General features: G+C 36.2%; 1 protein-coding gene across 6 annotated transcripts in view; it reads left to right on the plus strand.

Moving 5' to 3' along the window:
* The window catches only part of cabin1 (calcineurin binding protein 1), a 154,608-nt gene extending 127,100 nt beyond the window's left edge, over window positions 1-27,508 (plus strand). For all 6 annotated transcript variants that reach the window (XM_089119272.1, XM_039675057.2, XM_039675058.2 and 3 more), the window contains 4 exons: window positions 17,272-17,539; window positions 21,532-21,675; window positions 23,280-23,464; window positions 25,325-27,508. In XM_089119272.1, coding sequence (XP_088975398.1) covers window positions 17,272-17,539; window positions 21,532-21,675; window positions 23,280-23,464; window positions 25,325-25,468 — 741 coding nt within the window. In that variant the 3' untranslated portion in view covers window positions 25,469-27,508. The remainder of the gene's footprint in view (window positions 1-17,271; window positions 17,540-21,531; window positions 21,676-23,279; window positions 23,465-25,324) is intronic.
* The last annotated feature ends 205 nt before the right edge of the window (window positions 27,509-27,713 follow it).

Raw genomic sequence — 27,713 nt, forward strand, 5'->3', positions numbered from 1 at the left:
TGAGAAACAATACTGCACTTTTTGCTCAAATTATGAAGCCACACAAATGTTTTCAACATCAGCTTGGCCTTGACTGGAATAAATGACATTTTTCAATGTATTATAATAAAACATAACATTTCACAAATGTAGTTTTTATTGTATTTTAGATTAAACAAATGCAGCTTGATGAGCGTAAGAGACAATCTAACCGACCCCAAACGCGTGAACGTTAGTGAATGTTGAGTGTGTGCCATATCAAACACACCCAGAGTGTGTGAGATGTTGTCTGGGTTTGATACAGAGACACACACTGACATCAGCTCTCGTTCGCTCCAGAATAAGAGGAGCGTTCTCTCTTTTCATTAGCCATTCATTAGTGCACTGAAACTAGTCTGGGCAAAACGTATAAGAGCCCCCGGTGTGTGTCTCATCTCTCTCTCTCTCTCTTTTACTCTCTCCATCTCTCACCCACTCAACTCGCTCCCCGATTCAATGGCTTTCATTTCAGTCGCTGTCTCTCTTCATCTTCTCTGCTGCTTACTTTGCTCTAATACGCCATTACTACATTGTTTTCTGTCTGATAAGCGACAGGTCGATCTTGTTGGTCCACCATTAGTGTGTATTACTCCATCGCAGTGAGGGACGCACAGCACTGTATAACGCTGCTGTGCATCGATATGATGGTCAGGTGAATGTTGTTAGATAATGTCTGGGCTATTTTGCCAATTTGAATGTCTGGTACAAAACGGTAATCTGTCTTTTCTCATCAATGTTTCCTGCACGAACCGCAGGAAATACAGTCCCTGTGTAATTTTTTTGTGTGTTTTAAGCTTGCGACTATGCGAGAACATTGAAAACCACAACAAAAACCAGAATAATCCAGAATAAAAAAGAAATGTGAGCCGATGGCTGCTAAAATGACATTTAAGTGCCAGATAACTTTTTTTTTTTAGTTTACAAATGACAGAATCCCTCAAAGTTTTATCTTCTCTGACTGATATTCTGAGACTGTTTACTGTTTTAATATATATTTCTCACATATTTTCTCCAAAATATGGTTTATTGAATATTATACCATGGTCTGGGTGAATACTCGATTCTGATTGGCTGCTGGGTGTCCGTTAAAAAGTGATAGAGGACACCTAGTAAAGTAGTTCTGGTGAAACTGCCTGTTTACCATTCGAAATGAATAAATAAATGCGCTGCCCACAACGGCTGTGAGTAACCATAGCAACAGGCAGTCACATGCTCTAGCTCTGTCATCTAACGTTAGATATTATAGCCTAATACAACAATGAGCGACTTCGTGCTATTTCTTTTAACATTTATGGAGAATATGGCAACTTTGACGACTGGTATGCTGCTGAAGAAAGAAAAAATGTAAATAAAACGGAGGAAATTACACCGCTGCTGCGCTGCTCCATTGAACTCTATTGGTAACGACGTAACTTGCGACCATAGTTGGATAACGATGCTTTCGGGAAACGCACCCCTGAATGAGACCCTGTGGGAGTTTTACGCAGCTGTCCAGACAACCAAGGCAGGAGAAGGCTGAACGTTACAGCGTTTCAAGCCTAAGGAGCCTGAGGCAAATGACCCTCTCTTTGATCTGATTAATTTATTGCCCTCTATAACGTTAAGCGCAAATCGCTGGAGCTCAGAGCTAATTGTTTTTTTATTGTTGTTTGATTAATTGTTTTATGTGTAATAAAAAAAAACCTATGCCTACCTTTTGTGTTTCATGAAAAAAAAAATACATTTGTGAACCTGAAGGGATACGAGCTAAGCGGACTATAAATATCTCCGGTTGCTAAATAAACAGTCAGGCAATGCAAGTTATTATTTGTAAAAACTAGATTTAGCCTAATTAAAATATAAACTAATGTTTTAAAAATGTTTTATTTGGCAAGTGACCATGGTATAAGCGGGTTAATGCCCTCCGAGGTGTCCATTGTCAGGTTTTAATGGACTTCGGCGGAGGCAACCGTCCTCCGCTGCGCGTCGGCCGGTTTACGCCTCGCCGTCGTCCATTAAAACCTGACAATGGACACCTCGTCGGGCATTAACCCTTACTTAAAACATGCATGTAAATACAATTTTTTGGGAGTAAAACTAAGGCGAGTCATTGTTTCTGAAAGAAGTCTCTTCTGCTCACTGTGACTGCATTTATTTGATCAAAAATACAGTAAAAACAGTAATATAGTGAATTATTACAATTTAAAAATCACATGATCCTTCAGAAATCACTCTAATATGATGATTTCCTGCTCAAAAAACGTTTCTTATTATTATCAATGTTGAAAACAGTTGTGCTGCTTCATAATATTTGTGGAAACATACATTTGTTTCTTTAATTGAAAGAGATTTTCGCTTATTAATCCATCCTTACTGAATAAAAGTATTAATCTCTTAAAAAAAAAATTCTTTTTAATGGTAGTGTGTGTATATGTGTGTGTGTATATATATATATATATATATATATATATATATATGAAGAGTTCAGATGCAAAAGCCTCTAAATGCCATTTGAAATTTTCTTCTTTAATGATGATTTTTATCAAACTTGTATATTTAAGTTCAGTAATTTCACTTAAATAACAATTAATAGGTAATCATCATTGCCATTTAAGTGAAATCACTGAACTTAAATATACAAGCTTGATAAAAATGATCATTTTAGAAGAACATTTCAATTGGCACTTAGAGGCTTTTGCATCTGAACTCTTCATATATATATATATATAAATTGTGATTATGGTTCCAACATGACACCACCAGTTTTACTCCCATATATATATATATATATATATATATATTAAGCTTTTATTATAACAAAGCTTGTTTGGATTGAGTTTAACCTTCAAATGGTCTTCGTTTCCTGTTCACACTTCTGGACTTCAGGGTCTATACGACCCCAACAATTGATTGAGTAATTGTACAAAAAATATAAATTTTTAATCATACAAATAATATATCTTTTTTTTTTTGTTTACTTCTCATCTATTCATTAATGCTGTGTTTTTGGAGATATATAGTACTTTTGTATCCATATACCACACAATTACTCAACTACACCATTAGCTTGCATATGAAATATAATTTTTTATGATACATTGCATTTATGCTCTAGCACTAGGCCTTCATTTCTGTGTAAAAATTTTCTGATTTATGTCGGATTTTTATTTTTTATTTTTTTTTTGACACATGAAGAAAATATAGACCGTTTCACAAGATGTAAACAACACTGGTCCAGAAGCACTTCCTGTTTCAGTTTGTAACTGTTTTCTTTATTTCACATGTAAAGAAAACATCTTAAAGATGTTTGTTTAACTTTTTGATTCAGTTTTAAATGTTCTGTTGGTTGTATTTTATCCCAGCTTTTATGTAGTGTTAAAAAACTGAAACAGGAAGTGCTTCTGGACCAGTGTTGTTTACATCTTGTGAAATGGTCTATATTTAGTTTTTTTCACATTTCCCATTCATTTCAATGTGGGGTCATATTGACCCCGAAGACCAGAAGTGTAAACATTTTTTTTTTTACATACCTTCAGAACAACCGAATCAAGCCCAGTTTTGTGTGTGTGTGTAGATAGATAGATAATGTATGAAAAGTCACAAAATCTTATTCCACTGAGATGAAGGAAACCTTTTTTTTATTAAGTAAAAGTCGATTGGGGTCATATAGACCCCTGACCCGATTGAGGGTTAAAACAGTTTAATATGAATCATAATTACACCATTGTGATATGCCAGTCAGAAAACATGATAGTTATTGGTCTGGACGTACTTTCTCAGTGAATCGCGTCAGATTTCTCAGTCACTAACTGAACCACTGACTCAAAACGAGTGGAGGACGGTCAGTAAAGACTAGCTCAAATTGAACTCAGACTGTCTGAGGCGCTGTGTTTATTCAGCAGGTCTTCTTTCTTTGTTGTTTACCTCAGAAGTCACGGCTCTCTGAAGCAGTCAGGCAGACAGGAACACGCGCCTGTCGGTGGGAAGCGTGGGTTCGTGCATTGGTTTGAGAGAGAGAGAGAGTGGGTTGGGGTGCTCATCAGAAAAGCTTCTGTGTATGTTATATACCGCAGAGCACCAAACCTGCTCAAGACTACCAGATAAGTGAAACACGACTGAATTCAGTCGTGCAATCAGTCACTGTACGATCATAACTCACCTCTGTGTGTGTGTGTGTCAAAGGGTTTCTCTGTATCCAAATTTGTACTGATTACTCATTAGTCATCTGGCTCGCAGTTTTATCCAAAGTGACTTGCAGTTCATTTATTACAGGGATTTTCCCCCGGAGCTCAAGGTCCTGTCGTCATTTACTCACACTCGTTCCGAACTCGTATGACTTTCTGTCTGGAAAACAAAATGAGATTTTTGGCTCAAAAGATCTATACAAGTTAACAAAAATGACAAAAAGCACCATAATAGTAATCAGTACAGCTTTTTCACTATATTGTTCTGAAGTCATATGATAGGTCTGTGTCAAATTTGCTGATTTCCTTTTTTTTTTGTTTTTTTTTTGGCCACATAACGTGGCAATTCAAATATGGCTCGTCAAGACATGTTTGACACCAAACGCCATAACTTAATGTCTCCTATTTCAGTCGCCTTGTAGGTTAGTGCAGTTATCTGGACTATTTCTGTCAGATTTGGAGCTTGACATCATTTGCCCTCATTCACTTACATTGTATGGAAAAGAAAATCTTTTCCACCCCCTTTTAGCATGGGGATGAGTCTTTCAACCTTACACAGATGGTAATGAATGCAGAAGGTCTGGACTCCTTCACAGCTTTCATTGGCCAAAAGGATCGCCCGGAGGCCGACTGACTGACATGTAAATCAACCAATTGCAATTCGTTTTCATCATCATGTTTATGGGAGTGAAAATGCAAAGTCGATGTCCCTACAATAACAGACTGGCGTTCAATTCATTCAAGAACATCGTGCAAGTTTACTGCAACAAAGGTGCTGTAAACCTCACACCTGAGGTCGCGTTAACCGATAATTTTCCATCATTGCCGAAATGTTTTGTAGCAGGGATGGAGAAATCTGAAAGCCGATCCGTCATTTTGACAGATTACAATGAGGCTGATGTTTTGCAATTTAACTGTAATTCTCACCCTGTCCACTTGGTGGCGAGTGCACTCTTCCTGACTATCAAGCAGCACTAGGCAGTTTTTTACCTTAACTGAATAGCTTTCGGAGTTATTGCAATGGTTATATGACTATTTTCGGGTTAAAACTTGGGTGTAGAGCCAGACCGATATATCGGCCGGCCGATATTAGGCATTTCCCAAACTATCGGTATCAGCAGTTATAATGGCCGATTAAATTAATATTTCAAAAATAAAAAAAGAAACAGACGAAACACGCTTGAACCATGTCATGAGTGTTGGAGTTGTATAGTTTGTCCACCAGAGGGCACTCTACACCTACGTCCCTGTTGGCAACACTTTTGTATAACGCGCCACACATCCTGCTGATCCAGATTGCAGAAAGCTTATAAGGCAATGTAGGGACTAATTATTATTTTATTTATCAGAACTTTAATATATTTTGATGTTCCTCTGTTCTGTTGTGACAATAGAAATAAGTTTCTTTTTTTATTATTTTAGTTAAAACTCAAAAATAACTAATGTTAGGGAAATCTGTTAATGTTTTGTTGAGCGTTTCTGAACAAAAAAATATTGGCCGATATATATCGGATTTTAAAACCAACAAATATTTGTATCGGCCTTCAAAATCCTTTATCGATCGAGCTCTAGTTGGGTGTCTCGTTCATTACACAGTGTTTCTCCTGGTTTCCACATCAGCTCTATTTGATCTGATACCTGTTGTTTATATCAGAGCATTATGCGCTGAATTTGAAGGCTTCTTACTAGATCTCACAGTGATGTTATTAATACTGTGGCGAATTCACTGCATCTCCCAGCACTGTGTAGTAATAGTGTTGGGTGATGGAGATCGGTCCGCGAGTAAACCTGTTCTGAGCTCGAAGCTCGGTTGCGTTTCCCCTTTCATTTCGTTTGCCATTTGGTGTTTTTTATATGCAACCAAGTTGGGCAACGCATTGTCCACTCCACATAAACCCAGTCGCTCCTGAAGTTCGTGCGCAGCATTCAGACACATTTAAGCCTCTGTAATTCCTCAATTGCTGTAATTGCTGAAGGTCCATTAACATGTTTGGAGTTCATTTACTTCCTGTCAGTGGGTTTCTGTCTCTTTGTGCTGTCTAATGCTCACTCATTATATAGTCTCTCGCTCACTCTCTCCATATTTAAGAGCTGCTGTTGTTTTGAGGGGTTATGAATAGGGTTGGGTATCGAGAATCGAGTATCGATTGGAACCGAGACTAACTTTTCGTTTTTCCCGGAATCGTTCAAAAGTTAAAATTTCGATTCCTAGTTTCGATATTCACAGTCCGCCGAGCGGAAGAAGAAACCGCTGAACAACACCAACGAAGAAGCGTCTACCGGAAGTGTTGGCATAACCACGCGAGTCGAACATGAGTAGCTTACGTCGGCGATCCAAAGTGTGGCTTCACTTTTCTAAAAATAACGAAATCTCGGCAAAATGCTAAATTTGTGACAAAAGGAGTATTTCCTTCAGAAAGGCTGTTGGTTAGCAAGGTTAGCTAAACTTTTTTGACCCTCCCTCTTAAAAGAATCGGAATCGAGAATCGTTAGGAACCGGAATCGAAACAAGGAATCGGAATCAGAATCGTTCAAATTCAAACGATACCCAACCCTAGTTATGAATGCTTTTGTTTGTTGTCGTTTGAGTCATTCTGCGGCTATAGAGTTCAGAGGAAAGCCAACAGAGAGCAAGTATATTTCACTATTGCAAACTCGCATATGAGGACTGGCTTTTTTTTTCACAGTTACATGTGAAAGTGTTTTATCCTGTGCATGGGAATATGGGACCTCACTGTGAACGACAACAACAACATATAAATGCTAACGCCCTTGTAGACATTTACAATGGTAACTATTATTTAAATTCGTGATATTTATTACAAAGCAAGCGTCACTATTCCGGGATGTGTTTTTTTCGTATACTTAGTTCATACCCATATGCATGTCACACGAATGGCGTAAATCTGAGGGGGGAACGTTTTTTTTGTATTTTCAAATACTTTTAAAATACATGCATTTCATGATATAGCTTAGCCGCGCCATCTTTTGGCGGGACACCAAATATTAATGCTAGTTAAAGGAGTAGTTCACTTTAAAAAAAAAAGTTTTGCTGATAATTTACTCACCCTCATGTCATCCAAGATGTCCATGTCTTTCTTTCTTCAGTCGAAAAGAAATTAAGGTTTTTGATGAAAACATTCCAGGATTTTTCTCCATAGAATGGACTTCAATGGGAACAAAATGGTTCAAGGTCCAAAAGACTATTTCAGTGCAAACTGCGCTTGAGTAGATACATCTTTCTAGTTGCTAGAAAAGCCCGTACCTCATTCGGCCGCCTTTCTTTCCAATTTTCTGCTGCAAACGATTGGAACAATTTACAAAAAACTCTCAAACTAGAATCCTTCATACCGATCATTACTTTTAAAGCAACAACTTGAATGTTGTACACAATGTGTAATTTTATGTTGTCTTGCAATTTTAGCCTTGTCTTGGCCAGGTCTCGGTTGCAAATGAATGAATGAATAATTTTATTTCTTTTCATTTCCTTTTTCTCTTCAGAACATGGTCAATGATAACAGAGCATATTTAAACAAAAAATAATAAAAACAAAATCTCAGCATGTTCAAAAGAGAAGAAAAAGAATATAGAAAAAAAAGGAGAAGGAAGAAGCTAACTTATGTTTACCTTCCCCTTTTACAAATCTGGATTTGAAACGGCTACTGTTTTCTCTTTACAAAATATCATAATTTATCCTTTTTGAGAAACAACAACAACAAAAAAACTTAATCATTTGCAGTACATTTTATCTAAAAATAAGTCACACAATACAATTATAATGTAAAAAACAAAAAAAAAATGAGCAAATGAGAACTTGTTCTCAACCGATTAACCTGGTTAAATAAAGGTGAAATAAAATAAATTTAAAAAACCTGCAAACTGTTCAAAGGGCTTTAAACGATTTCACACGATGAATAAGGGTCTTATCAAGCAAAATGATCGCTCATTTAAAAAAAAAAAAAGTTTACGTTTTCTAAGCACAAATGCTCGCCTTACTCTCCCGTTTGAACTCGTTTATCAAAATGAACAAATCTTTTCCCGAGTCAACTCGTTCATTGAATGAACCAAATGACACGAAAAAAGATTTTTTCATTTTGATAAACGAGTTCAAACGGGAGAGTCACGAACGCGCATCACAGAACAGAGCAAGACAAGCATTTCTGCTCATAAAACAAACTTTTTTTTTTCTTAAATGAGCGACCGTTTCGCTTGATAAGACCCTTATTCATCGTCTGGAATTGTTTAAAGCCCTTTGAACAGTTTGCAGTTTGCAATGAAAGTGTCTTGGACCTTGAACCGTTTGGACCCCATTGAAGTCCATTATATGGAGAAAAATCCTGGAATGTTTTCATCAAAAACCTTAATTTCTTTTCGACTGAAGAAAGAAAAACATGGACATCTTGGATGACATGGGGGTGAGTGAATTATCAGCAAAAGTTTTTTAAACAAGTGAACTACTCCTTTAATGCAAAGTGTGTAAAGGACTGAGTGTATGAAACTAATACCGCAGCTGTTAACTGATAACTGGCCGCTGCATGTTTGTGAGTGAACCATAATTACCGTATCAGCCATTGGCTTTCTCAACGAAACAGTCTGTTTACTTGCAATTATGAAATTCAGCCTCTTACGCAAATTGCAGGTCACGCTCACATTTTTGTTTGATCAAATCAAAACTGACACATAGCCTCATTGGCATATCACTTTGTTGTCTAATTCGCTTTTGTGTACAGTATGTTGAGAGGTTAACCAATATTTAAGCTCACACATGGTTGTGCTGCTTATCTTATAACACACTGTTTCCATAGTTACAGGATTGTGCCAGCGCTCCACGCAGCATAACTTTACATGTGTAACTGAAGCCCTCGGTTAAATGAAACGCCTTCTCTGTGGTGTAGTCTTTCATTTCTTCACCTCTCTCCATTAGTTTAAGACCAGCCTCTGCTTTAGTGTGACCATTTGGCCCCCTAGTGGTCAAAACGTGCAGGTTGAGGACAGAGACATGATACCGTGTTGACAAATGGTCAGATATTGTGGTTGAGAGGTGAAACTAAATAAATAATTATGGTAAATAATCTCTGTGCCGTGGGCCACACCAGACATCTCATTTGGGGAATGCCAATTCCTCTCCCTAATGGTTTAATCTAAACCTCAAGTCAGCTTGGAAATAAAGACGATATATAATTCATTTTCCCCAATTTTTTAAAGACACACCTACTGTGAGCTACGAGGTTGTTAATTGATGGTAATGTCAGTCCAATATCATTTCAATTTATTCTTAAAAAATAATCCTGTTAAACAGCTGAATTTGTGGTGGAAAAACTACATTACCCATGATGCTTCATAGAAAATTCCATCAATCAATAGTCGCCACAATCAAAATAACTCTTTAGCTCTGCCCACTGCAATGAAGCATTACGAATGATGTAATCGAGTCAATCTCTCTGCACACTCTCAAAATACTTAAATATTTCTGTGCATATTTTACAATAAACTTGAACTTAAAATATATATTTTATATATATAATCAACATTTTAACTTTTTCCATGCCAATTTTATGTTTTCACTTTTATACGGTAGGGGGCGCTATTACACATCTTCTGAAAGAGTACAGAATTTCTGGATCAAAACACAGGCGAAGAAGAAGAATAAAGCAATCATCAACATTAAACGGCGTGTAAATCAAAACTGCTTAATGTTACTGAATAAAATGTCGACTCAGGACGAGCTGCAGGACTGTGAAGCTTTAGGGGTGTTGATGATCTCGATCTACTCCATCTGTGTTTTGATCATCGTTCTGGATGTTGTTTTTGATAAAAATGTTATTTTCTCAGTTATGTGCTCAAAATATTACAAAAAAACAACACATAAGTGTTGATAAAAAAAGAATAAGTGTTAAAAATTAGAATAAGACAGGGTTTTTTGTCTTTTGATATATTGCATGTTCAGATATTCATACAACAAAATATTCTGGGGGCCATGAAAACATTTAGTCAAATATGCTAAAAAATTCTGGCAAATTTTTTCTAAAACGCTTAGTAGTTTTGTATTTCTTTATTGTTTTTAATTTGATTATGTTGTTCATGGGATCGTAGTTCTTTCCTTCACTAAAGCTGTTATGTACACAGTCTTGTATCTTATCTAATTTTCGAATACTACTTTGTTTCAAATCAAAGTTTGTAGTGTTGTGATTCACCTCGTAGCTTCTTTGTTGGCTTGGTTCATGGCCTATAACGCTTTAATAAAGACTTTTTTAATCGCTTTGGAAGAAATGAATGGGAAAAAAGCCCACTTCAGGAACCAGCGCTGCTGAAAATTTTGGTGGGTGCTAATTCCCTTTATACAAGTGCACCATCTTCATATACACTCACCTAAAGGATTATTAGGAACACCATACTAATACTGTGTTTGACCCCCTTTCGCCTTCTTTAGAAATGTTGGCCCATATTGATAGGAAAGCATCTTGCAGTTGATGGAGATTTGTGGGATGAAGCTCCCGTTCCACCACATCCCAAAGATGCTCTATTGGGTTGAGATCTGGTGACTGTGGGGGCCATTTTAGTGCAGTCAACTCATTGTCATGTTCAAGAAACCAATTTGTAATGATTGGAGCTTTGTGACCTGGTGCATTATCCTGCTGGAAGTAGCCATCAGAGGATGGGGACATGGTGGCCATAAAGGGATGGACATGGTCAGAAACAATGCTCAGGTAGGCCGTGGCATTTAAACGATGCCCAATTGGCACTAAGGGGCCTAATGTGTGCCAAGAAAACATCCCCCACACCATTACACCACCACCACCAGCCTGCACAGTGGGAACAAGGCATGATGGATCCATGTTCTCATTCTGTTTACGCCAAATTCTGACTCTACCATCTGAATGTCTCAAACAGAAATCGAGACTCATCAGACCAGGCAACATTTTCCCAGTCTTCGACTGTCCAATTTTGGCCTCTTTTTCCTATTTGTAGTGGAGATGAGTGGTACCCGGTGGGGTCTTCTGCTGTTGTAGCTCATCTGCCTCAAGGTTGTGCGTGTTGTGGCTTCACAAATGCTTTGCTGCATACCTCGGTTGTAACGAGTGGTTATTTCAGTCAAAGTTGCTCTTCTATCAGCTTGAATCAGTCGGCCCATTCTCCTCTGACCTCTCGCATCAACAAGGCATTTTCGCCCACAGGACTGCAGCATAACTGGATGTTTTTCCCTTTTCACACCATTCTTTGTAAACCCTAGAAATGGTTGTGTGTGAAAATCCCAGTAACTGAGCAGATTGTGAAATACTCAGACCGGCACCAACAACCATGCCACGCTCCAAACTGCTTAAATCCCCTTTCTTTCCCATTCTGACATTCAGTTTGGAGTTCAGGAGATTGTCTTGACCAGGACCACACCCCTAAATGCATTGAAGCAACTGTCATGTGATTGGTTGATTAGATAATTGCATTAATGAGAAATTGAACAGATGTTCCTAATAATCCTTTTGGTGAGTGTGTGTGTATAGATGTATATGATGTATCTCATTAGAAATCCACACTATCTGAAATTTAGTGTATTGCGGAAATTTCCCCATGTGGATTTTGCATCGGATTCAAGTTTGTTTGTTTTTGCGCATGTGAAATTTGCCTTAACATTTAAGGAGAGACTAAAGTCATCGAGATTTCACAGAGATTTGAGTGTGTGCTCTTTTGACTTGGGCAAATAAGAAACCATCTATCAACCACTCGGAAATCTCTACTATGGAACAACTTGTTAAAAACAAACCTCAGAAACTTCATAGCAACGCCTTGGCAACCACCTGTAACTCCCTAGCCTACAGGCAGTGAGAAACCACTCACATTTACACAGAATATGTAAACGGATTCCACTATTTTGAATGAAGAATTGACCTGCCGCATGATGAAATACACAAAAACATCTCATAGAGGCATAAAGAAGGGACCTTAGAAATTTACGAGTGTTGTCTTTTGTCCTAGTTCTACATAATCGACATCGAGTTCTTTCTTTTATAATAAGCTGCGGTTTCCTTCCTTCCTACGGGAAGCTTTTACTGAACATTAGTGCACAAAACCAAAAAGACGTGATCGGCACCAGTCCAACTCTTCAGAGAGAGAGAGAGAGAGAGCAAAGTGCGTGGACGTTTGATCAGCTATTGGCTGCGGTTTGGATGTTGCTATGGCAGCAGCTGGTTCTGTTGTCGTGTAGTGTGTTTGTGGAGCCGTGAGGTGAGCTTGTCCCTGAGTGCTTCTCTCAAGACACACACACGCGCACACAGGACCCAGAGCTGTTTAGTTTGTTTGCCCGTTCACATGCTTTTTCTGCTGTGCGTGAACTGAATCGTCCGTCTTGGTGAAGGGCAAAACGAAGCACTATATCACAGGTAGGCATCACAGATGCAGCTGATTGGATGATTAAGTTTGTTGGATATTTGCTCAACAAGTGTTTCCTGCTCATTGTGTGGATCTTTAGTAGCTATATTGCTGTTATACCAGTTCTAAGAGTTAAAGTCCTGCTTGCGTAATTGTATTTGCTTCATAATACTTTATTTATGACAACTTTTGTATTATTGACTGTGAGAATAAGTGGTGTCATTTCACCAAAAGTCAAGGTAAAAGGAAAAGGCAAACTATGATCACGTCAAAAAATTTGACTCCCTCAATGTGACGACAAGTGTGTGTTAGTTTTGACCGTAACCCAAGCAAATTAGACCACTGTTATAAGGATTAAGGCAGGGCTATTCAATTGGCGGCCCGCGGGCCAAGTGCGGCCCGCCAATCATCTCCATGCGGCCCGAGAGCACCCCAACATCCCCCTCCTATTCCTGGTGGTGCGGCTAAATTTGGTTTGATATGCGCGTGTGTGACGGTCCTCTATCTATATACAAACCGTTACACGTGGCGCATGCAGCTGGATGACACGCACTGTGTGTGTACCATGAGCGCTCCGACTGACCTGAGAGAAACGTTTTCAGTCCGAATATTTCAGCAGTTATTATGTGTGTCCCGTATTTCTGTCGACTGAACCGTATTTTTGTCGACTGAATTAATTTCCTTTTCATGAATTGGCCAAACGCGCGTGCATAACAGTCAACGATTCGGATTCGTTCGGACCGTTCTGTCACTTAATCATCTGAAGCGGTTTCTCGGTCAGTAAGAACAACAAAATAGCGCTGGTTTCAGTTGATTCACTAGTTTACTTTGAACTAGGCAGCACGGTCCAGTCAGTGGATAACAGAACGCAAGCTTAAAGGAGTTGCGTTTACTCCCGGTCCCGGATACCATTATTAAACAGCGTTGCGACATCCATTGAGAAGCGTTTCAATCGGACACTCCTCTCTCTTACAAACCACAAATCACTCAATGATTTTAACTAGTTTTAAATCGGATGAAACAGCCTTAACATTCCCAACACTATACTGATGAGGTAAATAGCAGAAACATGAACAAAGTTAGAATACTATAAATGCCATAATCACAACCCTTACAATCATTTACCATGAATGTAATAATTTACCATGGTTTGGGCAGAAATGTGGAATATTTATATTGAATACTATGTTATAGTCATTTATTTTAATTGCATTAGATTTATTAGGGGGTAGAGGAATATATAATTCATTAGTGTGTATAATTGTTTACTTTTTAGGCATTTTTTTATACAGTGGTAGTGAGCCAAGTCTCACTGTCAGGATATTTTAATTTAAGCCTATAATAATTATTAATAAAATAATTCTTACCAATAGCAATGATATTGTATAATTCAATTTATTTGTATATAGCTATAAAAAAGTAATTTTTTATGGTCTGCATACTGTTGGGTACCACATTTCCTAGTAAATGCAAAACCTTTTTTTGTTTACTTTAGCTTACTTATTGATACTGTTATGTGTCAATAAATAAGCAAAACCCACCGGCCCAGCTCAACTTTTCGATTTAATAATGCGGCCCTCGAATGAAGCTAATTGAATAGCCCTGGATTAAGGGCTTTCAAGTACTTCACACAACTTGTTCCAGCACTTAAAGCTCAAAAGTCTGAATATTATCTAATTGAAATGTTATTTTGAATGTGATGACTTAAAAATATTTTTTGTTCATCCTTCAAATATTTTGTAAAACAATTGGAAAACTAACACTTGAAATACAAATACTTTCTAGATCCCGACCGATTTTGAAGGCAGATACTGATACAAATATTTTTGGGTTTTAAAATCCGATATATCGGCCGATATTTTTTTTTTATTAAATAATGTTGGATTTCACACACGTGTAAAAGAAAAGCTAACTTTTCTGCACAAGATACGTTTGATACTTTTTCTCTATGTCTAAATGTTCACTCCTCGCAAGTATAACTTACATTTTACAATGCAGGAACTGTAACTAGAGACATGCTAGTTATAAATACAGTAATCATTACTTTATTTAGGCAGAAAAAGTTCGTTGTGGTTTCCAAACTCATTAATGTTAGCGTTAGCGGTCTTCCACTGATGATAGTGGCATTAGCTAGCTTTGTGGTTAACTAGTCTATGATGAGCCATAATTTAGCAATAGATAACGTCATACTGAAAATTGTAAAACATACATTTTCAATATAACAGGCCAAGGAGAGATGATTGAAGCGTGTTTTGTCCGTTTTTATTTTATTTTTCAAATATTCATTTATCGGCCATTATAACTGCCGATACCGATATTTTGGAAAATGCCTAATATCGGCCGGAGGATTTGTATGCATGTAAAACTTAGTAAACTTGCACTAAACAAACTCAAAATACTAAATGTTACTGAGTGGATTCTCACGTTCTGAGCAAATCCTCTGATTGGTCATTATTTTCAACAAATAGGCCTGTGATTGGCCACAATACTCTGCAAAATCACATTGTAAAAAATAGACACTGTTGAACTCATGTGACATTAATATGACAACCAGATCGATTTAACTTACTTTTTAACATTTACAAATTACATGTTGCCCTTAGTAATATAACTCTGTTTATCCTGCAATAAAAATATGACTTTGTAGTGATACACCGATGTGAAAATTGTGGCCGATACGATAACCGTTATTAATATTGCTTTTATTAGTTGATACCAATAACCGATAATAATATTGCTGTTATGGTAAATACCGATAACCGATATTAGTATTGCTGTTATTGCCGATAACGATAACCGATATTAATATTGCTGTTATTGCCGATAACGATAACCGATATTAATATTGCTGTTATTGCCGATAACGATGACCGATATTAATATTGCTGTTATTGCCGATAACGATAACCGATATTAATATTGCTGTTATTGCCGATAACGATAACCGATATTAATATTGCTGTTATTGCCGATAACGATAACCGATATTAATATTGCTGTTATTGCCGATAACGATAACCGATATTAATATTGCTGTTATTGCCAATAACGCTAACCGATATTAATATTGCTGTCATTGCAGATAACGATAACCGATATTAATATTGCTGTCATTGCCGATAACGATAACCAATATTAATATTGCTGTTATTGCTGATAACGATAACCGATATTAATATTGCTGTTATTGCCGATAACGATAACCGACATTAATATTGCTGTTATTGCCGATAACGATAACCGACATTAATATTGCTGTTATTGCCGACAACGATAACCGATATTAATATTGCTGTTATTGCCGATAACGATAACTAATATTAATATTGCTGTTATGGCCAAATACCGACAACCGATATTAATATTGCTGTTATTGCCGCTAACGATGACTGATATTAATATTGCTGTTATGGCCAAATACCGACAACCGATATTAATATTGCTGTTATTGCCGATAACGATGACCGATATTAATATTGCTGTTATTGCCAATAACGATGACTGATATTAATATTGCTGTTATTGCCGATAACGATGACCGATATTAATATTGCTGTTATTGCCTATAACGATAACTAATATTAATATTGCTGTTATTGCCTATAACGATAACTAATATTAATATTGCTGTTATGGCCAAATACCGACAACCGATATTAATATTGCTGTTATTGCCGCTAACGATGACTGATATTAATATTGCTGTTATGGCCAAATACCGACAACCGATATTAATATTGCTGTTATTGCCGATAACGATGACCGATATTAATATTGCTGTTATTGCCGATAACGATAACTAATATTAATATTGCTGTTATGGCCAAATACCGACAACCGATATTAATATTGCTGTTATTGCCGATAACGATGACCGATATTAATATTGCTGTTATTGCCAATAACGATGACTGATATTAATATTGCTGTTATTGCCGCTAACGATGACTGATATTAATATTGCTGTTATGGCCGATACTGATATTTACCGATGTCGATATCTCTGTATAGAAAACACAATTGCGACATAAAAACAATTTCTCCAGATGACTTGAATAGTTCTATTTGGAAACAATGAATCATTCTCGAATGACTGGGCTGGTTTTGTCATGGAGTAAATCCGCATACAAGCAAACATTAATAGAATGTTTCCATTATTATTATTATATTTATTATGACTTTAATAAATGGAACCTTATTGTAAAGTGTTTCCGATTTATGTCTCTCGAGTTCAGTGTTGGACAGATCAGTTGTTTTAACCATTCATTAAAGTGAATCAGTCATTAGTTCGCGAATCAGACGTGTCATTAACGGACCACGGCACACTTTGCGTGATTATCCAGGCAGTTTAGGACATCGCACAAGATTGGTCTCAACACAGAAAACATTTCATCACTAGATAGATATTTTTGTTTGTTTATTGAAAGTGTGGTTTGGCGATGTTATTTTAGCACGAGTCACAACCAGTGGTAGTTCAGATTAAAAAAAACAAATTCTATTGTGTATTCTCAAAGATATCCAGTCAACTCAATTCTTTAATATGCGCACGAGAGAGAGAGAGCAAGACAGTTTGAAGACGGTGAGAGTGCGCGGGCGACCGGGGCTTTCACTCTCTCTGTTTCTCTTCTTCTATCACTTTCTCTTTGGCTCCATTGAAGTCTGTTTTTCTTTTTTTTGAGCACGTCAACTCATTTTGGCCCTGTTTTTCTGTCCCGTCTGTTTACAGAGCTCCAGTGATGCGCCAACCACTCCCAAATTTAGTAAAGACATCTTCTTCCCAGCATCATTCTCCACGCCGTGCCTCCACACACACACACACCCAGCATCAGCGCAGGACGGGGAAGCGAAGCTGAGCAAGACCCCTCGGCCACTTCTCATCCAGACACAAACACACACGACCACCCCATCACAGATCTACTGCCAACCCGACCAATCGCAGCAGCGCAAGACGCCTAGCCAGCCAATCGCAAGCATGGCCTTTTTGCCCCACACAGGTACGGTATCTAATAATCTTTGCACATTTCACATCACTTTTCGCAAGCAGCTTTACAGAAAATGCACATTATTACAATTCAGAGTTATGTGTTATCTTCAGAAATGTACATATACAAATCACAGTTAGCTAAAAATTTATTAATTTAAACAATATCATATCAGTTCTTTTGTCTTTGGGTGGTTATATTTCCCACAGATTTCTGCTTGTTCTCAGTAGCACAGTCAAGAGTACATTTCTATGAATGCATGAGTGCGTGTGAATTAGTTCTACATGGCAGCGTCTCTCTGCTAATAGTGAAGCTGTGGGTTTTAGTTACTATGAAATATATGATAGATCTTTCCCGTTGCGAAGCTGTTTTATTGATAAATCACAGAACGGTGTTGACAATACATTTTTGTGTGAGCGATCTGCTCGTGATTTGGATGTGTGTGCGTGATGTAGAACGACGATTCATTTACCTGTACAATAAGCTGTGTAAAACAAGCGTTCACGTGATAAATCTTGAGCTTCCAGGTGGTGTAATCAAACTTATATGTGGAGCGCTCTCTCAGTGCACAGGTGAAACTCGAAAAATTAGAATATCCTGCAAAAGTTCATTTATTTCAGAAATTCAACTTAAAAGGTGAAACTAATATATTATACAGACTCATTACATGCAAAGTGAGATATTTCAAGCATTTATTTGTCAAAATTTTGATGATTATGGATTACAGATATGAAAACTTTTTCACAATATTCTAATTTTGAATTTAGGGTTTTCATTAGCCATAATCATCAAAATTATACTAAATAAAGGCTTTTGAATATCTCACTTTGCATGTAATGAGTCTATTTAATATATTAGTTTCACATTTTAAGTTGAATTTCTGAAGTAAATGAACTTTTGCACCACATTCTAATTTTTCGAGTGTCATTTGTTTGTTATTTTAAGTATTGAAACGAGAGTAAAAGTGGACTTCAAAGATTTGTTATCCTGTTGCGCCCTCTATAGGCCACGATCAGCGACTAGTCGACGTCAAGCGTACAGCATCATGGCAGAGCTTTAAAGTCGACTAGTCAGTGCAACCCCTACTGAATATAATGCATACTGTTCACTGCATACTGTGCAGGATATGCTCTTATACTTCCTGTTATTTAAAAAAAATATGAAAAAAAGTATGAAACAGATGAACATTTAAAAACATAACGCAGAATAATATTTAATTTACAGAGTGGCATCAAATTATGATTTCAGAGATACACTAGACAAGTTTGGGCTCTGTAAGATTTATTTAAAATAATTGTTAAAATAACTGGTATTCAGCAAGGATTCATTAAATATATCAAAAGTTACAGTAAAAATATGCATAATCAGCATATCTAAATGATCATGTGACTGAAGAGTGAAGAGTAATGATACTGAAAATTCAGCTTTGATCACAGGAATAAAAATTACATTTTAGGATATATTCACATAGAAAACAGTTATTTTAAGATGTAATAATATTTCAGACTATTGTCTTTATTTTACTGTATACTTTTGATCAAATAAATGCAGAAAAACCAACCAAATAAAAGAAACCGCAAACTTTTGAACGCAAGTGTAAATATGGTTATCTTGCATTTTTGTTCCAATTTTCAAAAATATGAATTTTGCATTCCCAACAAATAATGAGAATAATAAAAAGAAAAATATCACACATGGAAGCTTAATTTGAGCGAATTGCATTGTGGGATGCAGTATTCCATGAAGTATGCTGTTGTATTGTTGTTTTGGCTGATGTAGTCGGTCATCTGGGATATTGTAATTATCCAGAGAAGTTCAGATTAAGCGAGTACACTGTATTACAGGAAGTATGAGTAGTGTGTGTTATATTATTTGAAACACACCCTTTTTTAGTGGGCGCTGCTTTGGGTGGCGCTCAGTTGACAGGCATGTGATCAGAAGTGTTTTTGTTCATACTGTTTATGATTTACTCCTGTTGGGGATCAACATGCAGTTTATAACTTCAACAAGTTTCATAACTAATGGAGCCAGCCGTCTCACTTCCTCCTGTGTTGTGTGCGTGTCGTTTAGGGTGGCTGATGCGTTCTGTGTGTCATGCTCTGTTACTAAGGAAACAAGGATGAATGCTCAAGTACATGATTGTGTTAAGCGTGCATGTATACGACTGTGTGTGTGTGTGTGTGTCCTTGAGAGGCCAAATGAAAGTGCATGATGTTCTACAACATAATGGGGTTTGAGCCGGTTAGCTGTCTTTAAAATCAGTTTCTGTCGTATTAAAGCTTGTCAAACTCTTTTTCATCACGAGCAGGCGGTAAACATAAGCATGCTTAGATGCACACAGCCATACTATATGTAGCATACTTTCTCATATCTTAGACACATTATACTCCATAAACACTGAAAAATAAAGGCCGAAATCATCTTAGTGTTGATATGCGTCAGCATTGTTGTTGTTTCAAGGTTTCTGCGAGGTAAAAATCAGATCAGATGTTGGAAGTGTTTCACCCTAAACATTTACATTTAGAGAACATGTTGATGTATTTTGTTCCCTTACATTTTCTTTACTTGATCTTAAGAAGGTCTAAAATAAGTCTTAACCCTTTTTGAGCATTGACTTGAAAATGCACTACCCAAACTTAAGCGGTTGTAATTCATGAATCCTTTGGACTAAATATTTATGGTCTGTCTCTTTTAAAAGAAAATACTTGGCAGATTATTGCTGAAGTGGAATAAATTAATAGAATGAAATTATATAAAAGTTATTGAAGTTTAAGTTTTTTGTGATGAAAATGTAATAAAATATGTTTTCTTTTATTAAAAATATATCTAAATTAATATAGGTTTCAGCCTAAAAATGACAGTCAAAGCCATATGTCTAAACAAGTTGTGTTCCAAATTTGAAGTTGATATCACAAAAATTGAAGTTCCCATGAGATTCAGTTTAGGCGTAATACCAAAAATAGCCACCGGGCGACATTGAATTCCATTGAATTTAATTGTGTGCATTCTGCCATGAAATATTAATACATTTCTGTCCAAATATCACTTCTGTCACAAAATATGTAACCTTAAGACTCAGACCTTTCTGACAATGTGTTTTGTCATGATTAGAAAAGGTTTTTTGATCATAAATTATGAAACATGATGATGGGGCGGAGCCTGATAAAATAATTTAGAGTACCGTTTCTATGGTAACGCAACATCCAATTTCAAAACAGTTTTCACAGGATGAATTCTGAGTTCGTAAGCTTTCAAATGATACCTAATTTATGATAAATGTAATATATTTTAGATAATAATATATATAAATAATATACTTTTAATATACTTTTTTTATTGACAAATACTAGACTTTTAATATACTTTTTTTTATTGACAAATACTAGATTATATATGTTTTATTGTGAACTTTTAGCATGCAAATCAAAGTTTGAATGATTAAAAGTGTGGTTGTTGACTTTTTGTTACAAAGGTGAAAACTTCTGTAATGATACAGATTTTTTTTTTGATGCGCACTCTTGTCATATTTTAATCCATTGCTCTTCCAACATATATTTTTTTTCTGCAAAATTATCAACAAATATGTATTGTTGAGTCTTAGACCTTTCCAACGATATATTGTTTGCCATGATTACATTAAGATTTAGTAGGAAAATATTGAAGTTAACTTAAATATCCCCCTAGTGGGAGGGTGACAGTTATTAAATGAACCTTCATAAAATATGCAGCGCTATTAACATTTATTTTTCTTAATTCAAAAAAATAGAATAGAATATAGATATTAGATTAAAATCTTAAAAAGAGAATCATTTACAATTTTGCCGCCTCAACTGAAAATCCAGCTAAAAAAAAAGTCAAAAGCATGTAACAAAACTTAAAATGAAAATTGTAAATAAATGATATGTGCTTGCATTATGTATTTGACGCTTTAATGCAGAATTCAGTTGATTTGCACTCACAGAAGAGTTTTGAATGTGGCTCATCCTGACTGTGTGTGTGTGTAGAGGAGCGAGAGGAGCCAGCGTCTGAGGGTCTGCTGTACCGTCAGCATGAGTCTCACCTGTGTCAGCAGATGAAGATGATGGCCAGTGTCTCTCAGATTCACAACACACACGAGTGGCCGTCCTGCTCCACACACACCAGCACAGGTACTGCAGATTCCTCATGTTTACCAGTCAATATGCAGGAGCAACACTGCTGTCTATTGTCAAGAAGTGAAGTGCTCATTTGGGCTCATTAGTCCTTAAAGCCTGCTGTATCAGATATGAGAGGTGCTTTTTAAGACCTCGAAACTGTCGTCAAGAACAAAACTGAGCTGAAAATACCTGTTTTAGGGTTTTTAGCAATTGAAAAGCCTTTTATTATTATTGTACAAACATCCTGCTTACTAAAATCATCTTTAATGATTTTAACTTCTATATTGTTAAGATGAACACTTACTGGAATGAAGCCACTTAGATTTACTAGCACTTAAATATCATCTTACCAAGACCTGTTATTGGCAGATATAGAGTGACGACTGATATTTATATGCGTTTTATGTCAGTAGTCTGTTATAAAGATCTTATTGATTTACAATCAAGCATCAGAATTTCATCTTTCTTTTTGGCCTTATATATATCAGCATCTGCACCAAATTGCATATATTTGGCCAGTTTGGGCCTGTGAATAAAACTGAGCTGTTCTTCCTCCTCAACTATGAATCACGATATCATACAAGCCATAAAAGCATGATGTGTCAATAACGATACTCAACAAAAATGTAATGTGCATCAACAAATTTAATAGATTTTGGCTAATAAACCGTTATTAGACAATTTTTAACCAATTATTTCTTCAATAAACCATTTAAAAAATGAAACATTTTCTGGAAATTTGTATTTATCTTTAAAGATTAGAAAAAAATGCATTAAATTGATCAAAAGTGACAGTAAAGATATTTTTAATGATATAGTTTTGTTAGCTTTTAAATAGTTTTTTTTTTTTTTACTTTCTGTTCATCAAATAATCCTGAAAAAAATGTATCACTGTTTCTGTACTGTTTTAACATTGATGATAATCAGTTTCTTGAGCATCAGATCCTCATATTAGAGTGATTTCTGAAGGATCATGTGACTCTGAGCTTTGATACAGCTTTGTACACAGCCTCTGTGAGCAAAAGAAACAATAAAAAAATCTTACCAAACTGGATCTTTTGAACGCTAGTGTAATTATTTGTTAAATGAATTATAAATATGTCAATCAACAATAACACAGTAACACTTTACACTTACATTAGTTAGCATGAACTTTATTTACGCAGAATTTATTAATCTTTGTTAATTTCAACATTTACTAATACTTTATTAAAATCTTGGGTAACACTTTATTTTACAGTGTCATTGTTAAATATATACATTTACTTACCATAGTTATAACAGTAAATTATGCATAATTACATGCTCTCAACCAAACCCTAATCCTATGTAGTAACTTAATATTACTCAGTACTTAAATATATAATTACACTGTAAAATAAAGTTAACATCAGTTAATGCTCTGTGAACTAACATGACCAATGAGCCGCTGTATTTTTATTGACTAACATTAACAAAGATTTCCAAATTCAGTAAAAATGTATTGCTCATGGTTAGTTAATATATTAACTAATGAACCTTATTGTAAAGTTTTACCAATAACACTTACTCATTCTCTACTTCATTTGGTCACATTTTTAGAATAATAACATGTGAGTGTTTCCTGATTCCTCCAGAAAGTGAGCAGTGGAAGCAGGCTGACCCGAGTCGCATCCGCTCCAGAATCCCCCCCAACATGCCCAAACTGGTGATTCCCTCCACTGTCACCAAATTCCCGCCCGAGATCACCGTCACGCCCCCCACCCCCACCCTGCTCTCGCCCAAGGGGAGCATCTCTGAGGAGACCAAACAGAAACTCAAGGTCCGTATCTGGAGCTGGCTGATCCTCGAGACGAGCGGTGTACAGTGTTGACTCGATATGATATTATTATTGCCATACTCCAAAACACATGATCAAAATTAGGGCTGGGTATTGACACAGATTTCACAATTCAATTCGATTTCGATTCACAAGCTTACAATTCGATTCCGATTCAATATCGATTATTTTGGATATCAGTTACAATAAATGGAAACTTTTCTCAAGGAAATCAAATTTCTTAACTAACGCTGTAAACTATGGGAGTCTAGTTGTAGCCTATAGGCTTCATTATCCTAATATGAAGGTAATAATGAACTGTTTTGTAGCTATACAAACACTTAAATTACACTTTTATTTATTTTTATAATAAGAAGATCATATGAAATATAAACATTTAAATGGTGGCTGTCATAAAAACTTGCCAGAATTATTCAAATATGCATTAAATATTGAAGAACATTAAGATTATAATGCATATGTAATATGGTGTATATATTTAGCAAAATGCTCCTCTCTAGAGTTATTTTTTCTAGCTGACTAACGAGTTTATGTGGGTTTTCTGAGGTAAATATGACATTGATTACAAGCTGTTTAACTGAAACGCTGATTGAGTGAATCAATGTGACATGATACAGATTTCAATAAGTTGTACTCTATCTTTTAACACACTTTCATGTTTATTTGGCGCTGTGACTGGTATTATTAAGCCGGAAGAGAGATCAGCGCTGCTGCTTCTCTTGAGCTGCGCCAGAGCGATCTCACGCCACAGCGCCAAAACGTTATTTATGTTTTTGAATTTCTAAAGAAAATGGACGTAATTTGAAAATTGACACTTTGTTTAATATCAATAGTAACAAAGGACAAAGATTATTGCGAATTTTTTTTTGCTGCGCGCAGCCGCGATACAATGTCCCATTCATTCAAACGAAACAGGATGACTAATCGATTCTTGAGATTTAAGAATCGATATCGGTTCGTAAAAACGAGAATCGATTAATATTGAGAAATTGATATTTATTACCCAGCCCTAATCAAAATGTACAGTAAATTAAAATGCTAGATGTGTGTGTAAATGGATAGTCTCGGATTTGGTGCTGGAAACCCAACGCACAGGACAATACAGACACCAGAATGAACATATTCATGATTCTGAAGCTGAAAACACAGAATTATTTGAGATGAATATGCTTTCACTCTGTCATTGGCTAGATATATTTAAAATAATGTAGGACACTTTTTACTGGTAACAAGATATTTGGCATTATCAGGACCAACACACTTTCCCCTATTGCATTATTATACATTACATTCAACATTATATTATAGTACTGACACTAAAACTCTGAAAACTTGATTCTTTTTTTTTTCTCACAAAGTAATGTTTATTTTAGGTGAACTATCCACAATACAGATTATTGCATTTTTGTATTGTTACACCCCTAGTATCGACACATCCACAGATACAAAGACCCAAAAAAGGGTCCCACTTTATATTAAGTGGCTTTACTTACATTGAAAAATAAGTACAATGTACTTATTGTGCTCATGTTGTATTGTAAAACACTTTTGCTGCTATTGACGTGTGATACGGGTAAGGTTAGGGACAGGTGTGGTGGTATGGGTAGGTTTAAGTGTAAGGGGTGGGTCAGCTGTGTAATTACAGATGTAATTACATAAATTAGTCAACGCTGTAATTACATGCTGGTATTTTTTAAATGTATTGTATTTACACAATAAGTCCATTGTATCAAATTATTCGTTTCAATGTAAGTACATGGTACTTAAAGTATTTGGACACTTTTTGAAATGGTTTTTTAAGTTGCGGGTCATGAGATGCTCTCTTTCTCTTTGTCCCGTCAGAATGTGATCCTGTCCTCTCAGTCGGCAGCGAACGTGAAGAAAGACACTCTGGCTCAGCCCGCTTTGGAGGTCCAGGAGACGTCGAGTCAGGAGTCGTCGCTGGAGAGCGAGTCCGATGAGGAGGACGACTACATGGACATCTGACTCTGATGGCCTTCGTCTGGTTTTCTATCGCGCGAAAGGGCTTTTTCCTACCCTGGCACTCGTGTCCTGTTGTTTTTGCTCCTCTGCTGCTAAGCATGGACTGGGTTTCTACGTTCTTCTGTTGTTTATTTCGTCGCGTACGATCCTGCAAAGTGCCATTTTCACTGGAGAGTCTGAAAAACTCTGGATGGATGGTGTAATAGTGGCAGTTTGTGTAATGCAATTTGACTCACTCGAGAGTTTCCTGGGCATTAAATCCATCACGACGTTGTTTACAGATTTAACAGGAAGTAGGTTTTGCTTGACGTTTGGTGTAAAATAAACACGAGTCATATCACTACCGAGTTTCAGTGGCATTGCAACCAAACAAGGAACGTCAGGAGTCGAAAGTGGTGTTGTTTTTTTCCTGTGTTTTCCTGCATGTGTGCCATAACTTCTTCTCTCAGAGCTGGCTTCACGTACATCTGCGTCTAGAGTTTAGGAGAGTCCTAGACATTTCTGCATGGCACTTCAAGAGTTCAATTATTATAGATTACTGTATTGGTTAAAGATATCAAGACACCAAAAATTCCATCGCTGTTGTATTCCTCTTAGTGTCTCTCGACACACATTTGTAGTTTTATTAACTTTCCATTTGAGGATTATAAAAGACAGCGGCTGAAAGAGTTAGTCGTGTCACCAGCACTGAGAAGATGTGACCGTTGTTATTCATATCACAATTAAATATGAATGTGATATAACTAGCTTTTTTTCTTTTCAAGGATTACGGCAAAACGTCACGGCCTTCTTTTATGAGATGAAAAAGCCTAAAAATGGTGCTGATCCCTTATTTTTGGCTCTTTGAACGGTTAAATGGAAAGTTCACACAAAAATGACGTTGCTTTTTTCATTCACCTCACTCCTGTGTGACTTTTTCTTTCGGGGAACACAAAAGGAGAATTTCGGCAGCATGTTTCATACTATGAAAGTGGATGAAGAGCGACAAAATGCACCTTTTTTATTGTATTCGTTCACTATCACTGCTTTTTGACAATTTTAAAGCCAACGTTTACTTTCATTGTATGGTAAAGAGCAGCGGGAACATCCTGACAAACATCTTTTGTGTTCTTTACGAGTTTATAATGACATAATAGTGAGAAAGTGAAGACAGAAAAGGGGCTGTCAAAATAAAAGTCTGTGTTTACATAATATATGTGGGTGCACTGTGTATAATTATTTTATATATATAAATACACACACATGCATGTATATTTAGGAAACATTTTTTATTTATATTTGTATATAAATGTATATACATGAAAATATTTCTTAAATATATACAAGCATGTAGGTGTGTATTTATATATATATATATATATATATATATATATATAATAATTATACACAGTGCACACACATATATTATGTAAACACAAACTTTTATTTTGGATTAATCGTTTGACAGCCCTAGACAGAAACGTACTTTTTATGTGAACTGTCCCTTTAACCAAAGAGACGTGCCCTAACCTCAGTTGTTTGGGTTTTTGCCGTGTGGGATTTAGTTTTGAAACTGAAGTAGCACTGCTTTACTCGGAGCGTGTCTGTATGATCATGGCTGGCAGCCAAATCAGAGTTTTTCCACAGTCAGTGAGACGAAGGAATGTTTTTTACCGAACGTTTTCTACTTGTAGACGGATAAATTAGCTACCAGTATTTTTTGGAGTGCAGAATTTTTCAACTCATGAGGACTTTGAGATGTTTCGATGCACTGAGCATGTGTGACCAAACTACCTGTACACTGAAAAAGAGATGTTTCTATTTTTTCCTCTTTGTAAATGAATATTTTGTCTGTTGTCGTCGTGTTTTGAATGCTCTGTCTCTCTACGCTTGTGTTGAGAATGTAAGACGAGGTGGTCTGGGAGCTTTTCTGTGCTCTTTGGAGATATATGGGGTATTCATTATTCTGTCCTCAGGCTTTTTATCTGAGAACATTGATATTTCTGACTTGCTGCATTGATGATGTCACAAAACCAAAAATACACTTACGATATTTTTACCTGATCTTTGGTGTTTGTTGTTTTTTTTAGATTAAGACACCTCAAACCGTATTCACTTTATAGACCTTAATCCTGTAATTGTGGACAAATGTGGTCCTAATTTTTATTTATTATAAATTACAGTCTTCGATAAAGTTTTGTCTATCCATTTATGGTGTTTTTTTTATTTTGGGGGTATTTTTGAATTTATTTACTTCAAAAAGTAACAT

Source organism: Pimephales promelas, chromosome 14 (genome assembly GCF_988280905.1).
Source record: "Pimephales promelas chromosome 14, fPimPro1.hap1.1, whole genome shotgun sequence".
Taxonomy (NCBI): domain Eukaryota; kingdom Metazoa; phylum Chordata; class Actinopteri; order Cypriniformes; family Leuciscidae; genus Pimephales; species Pimephales promelas.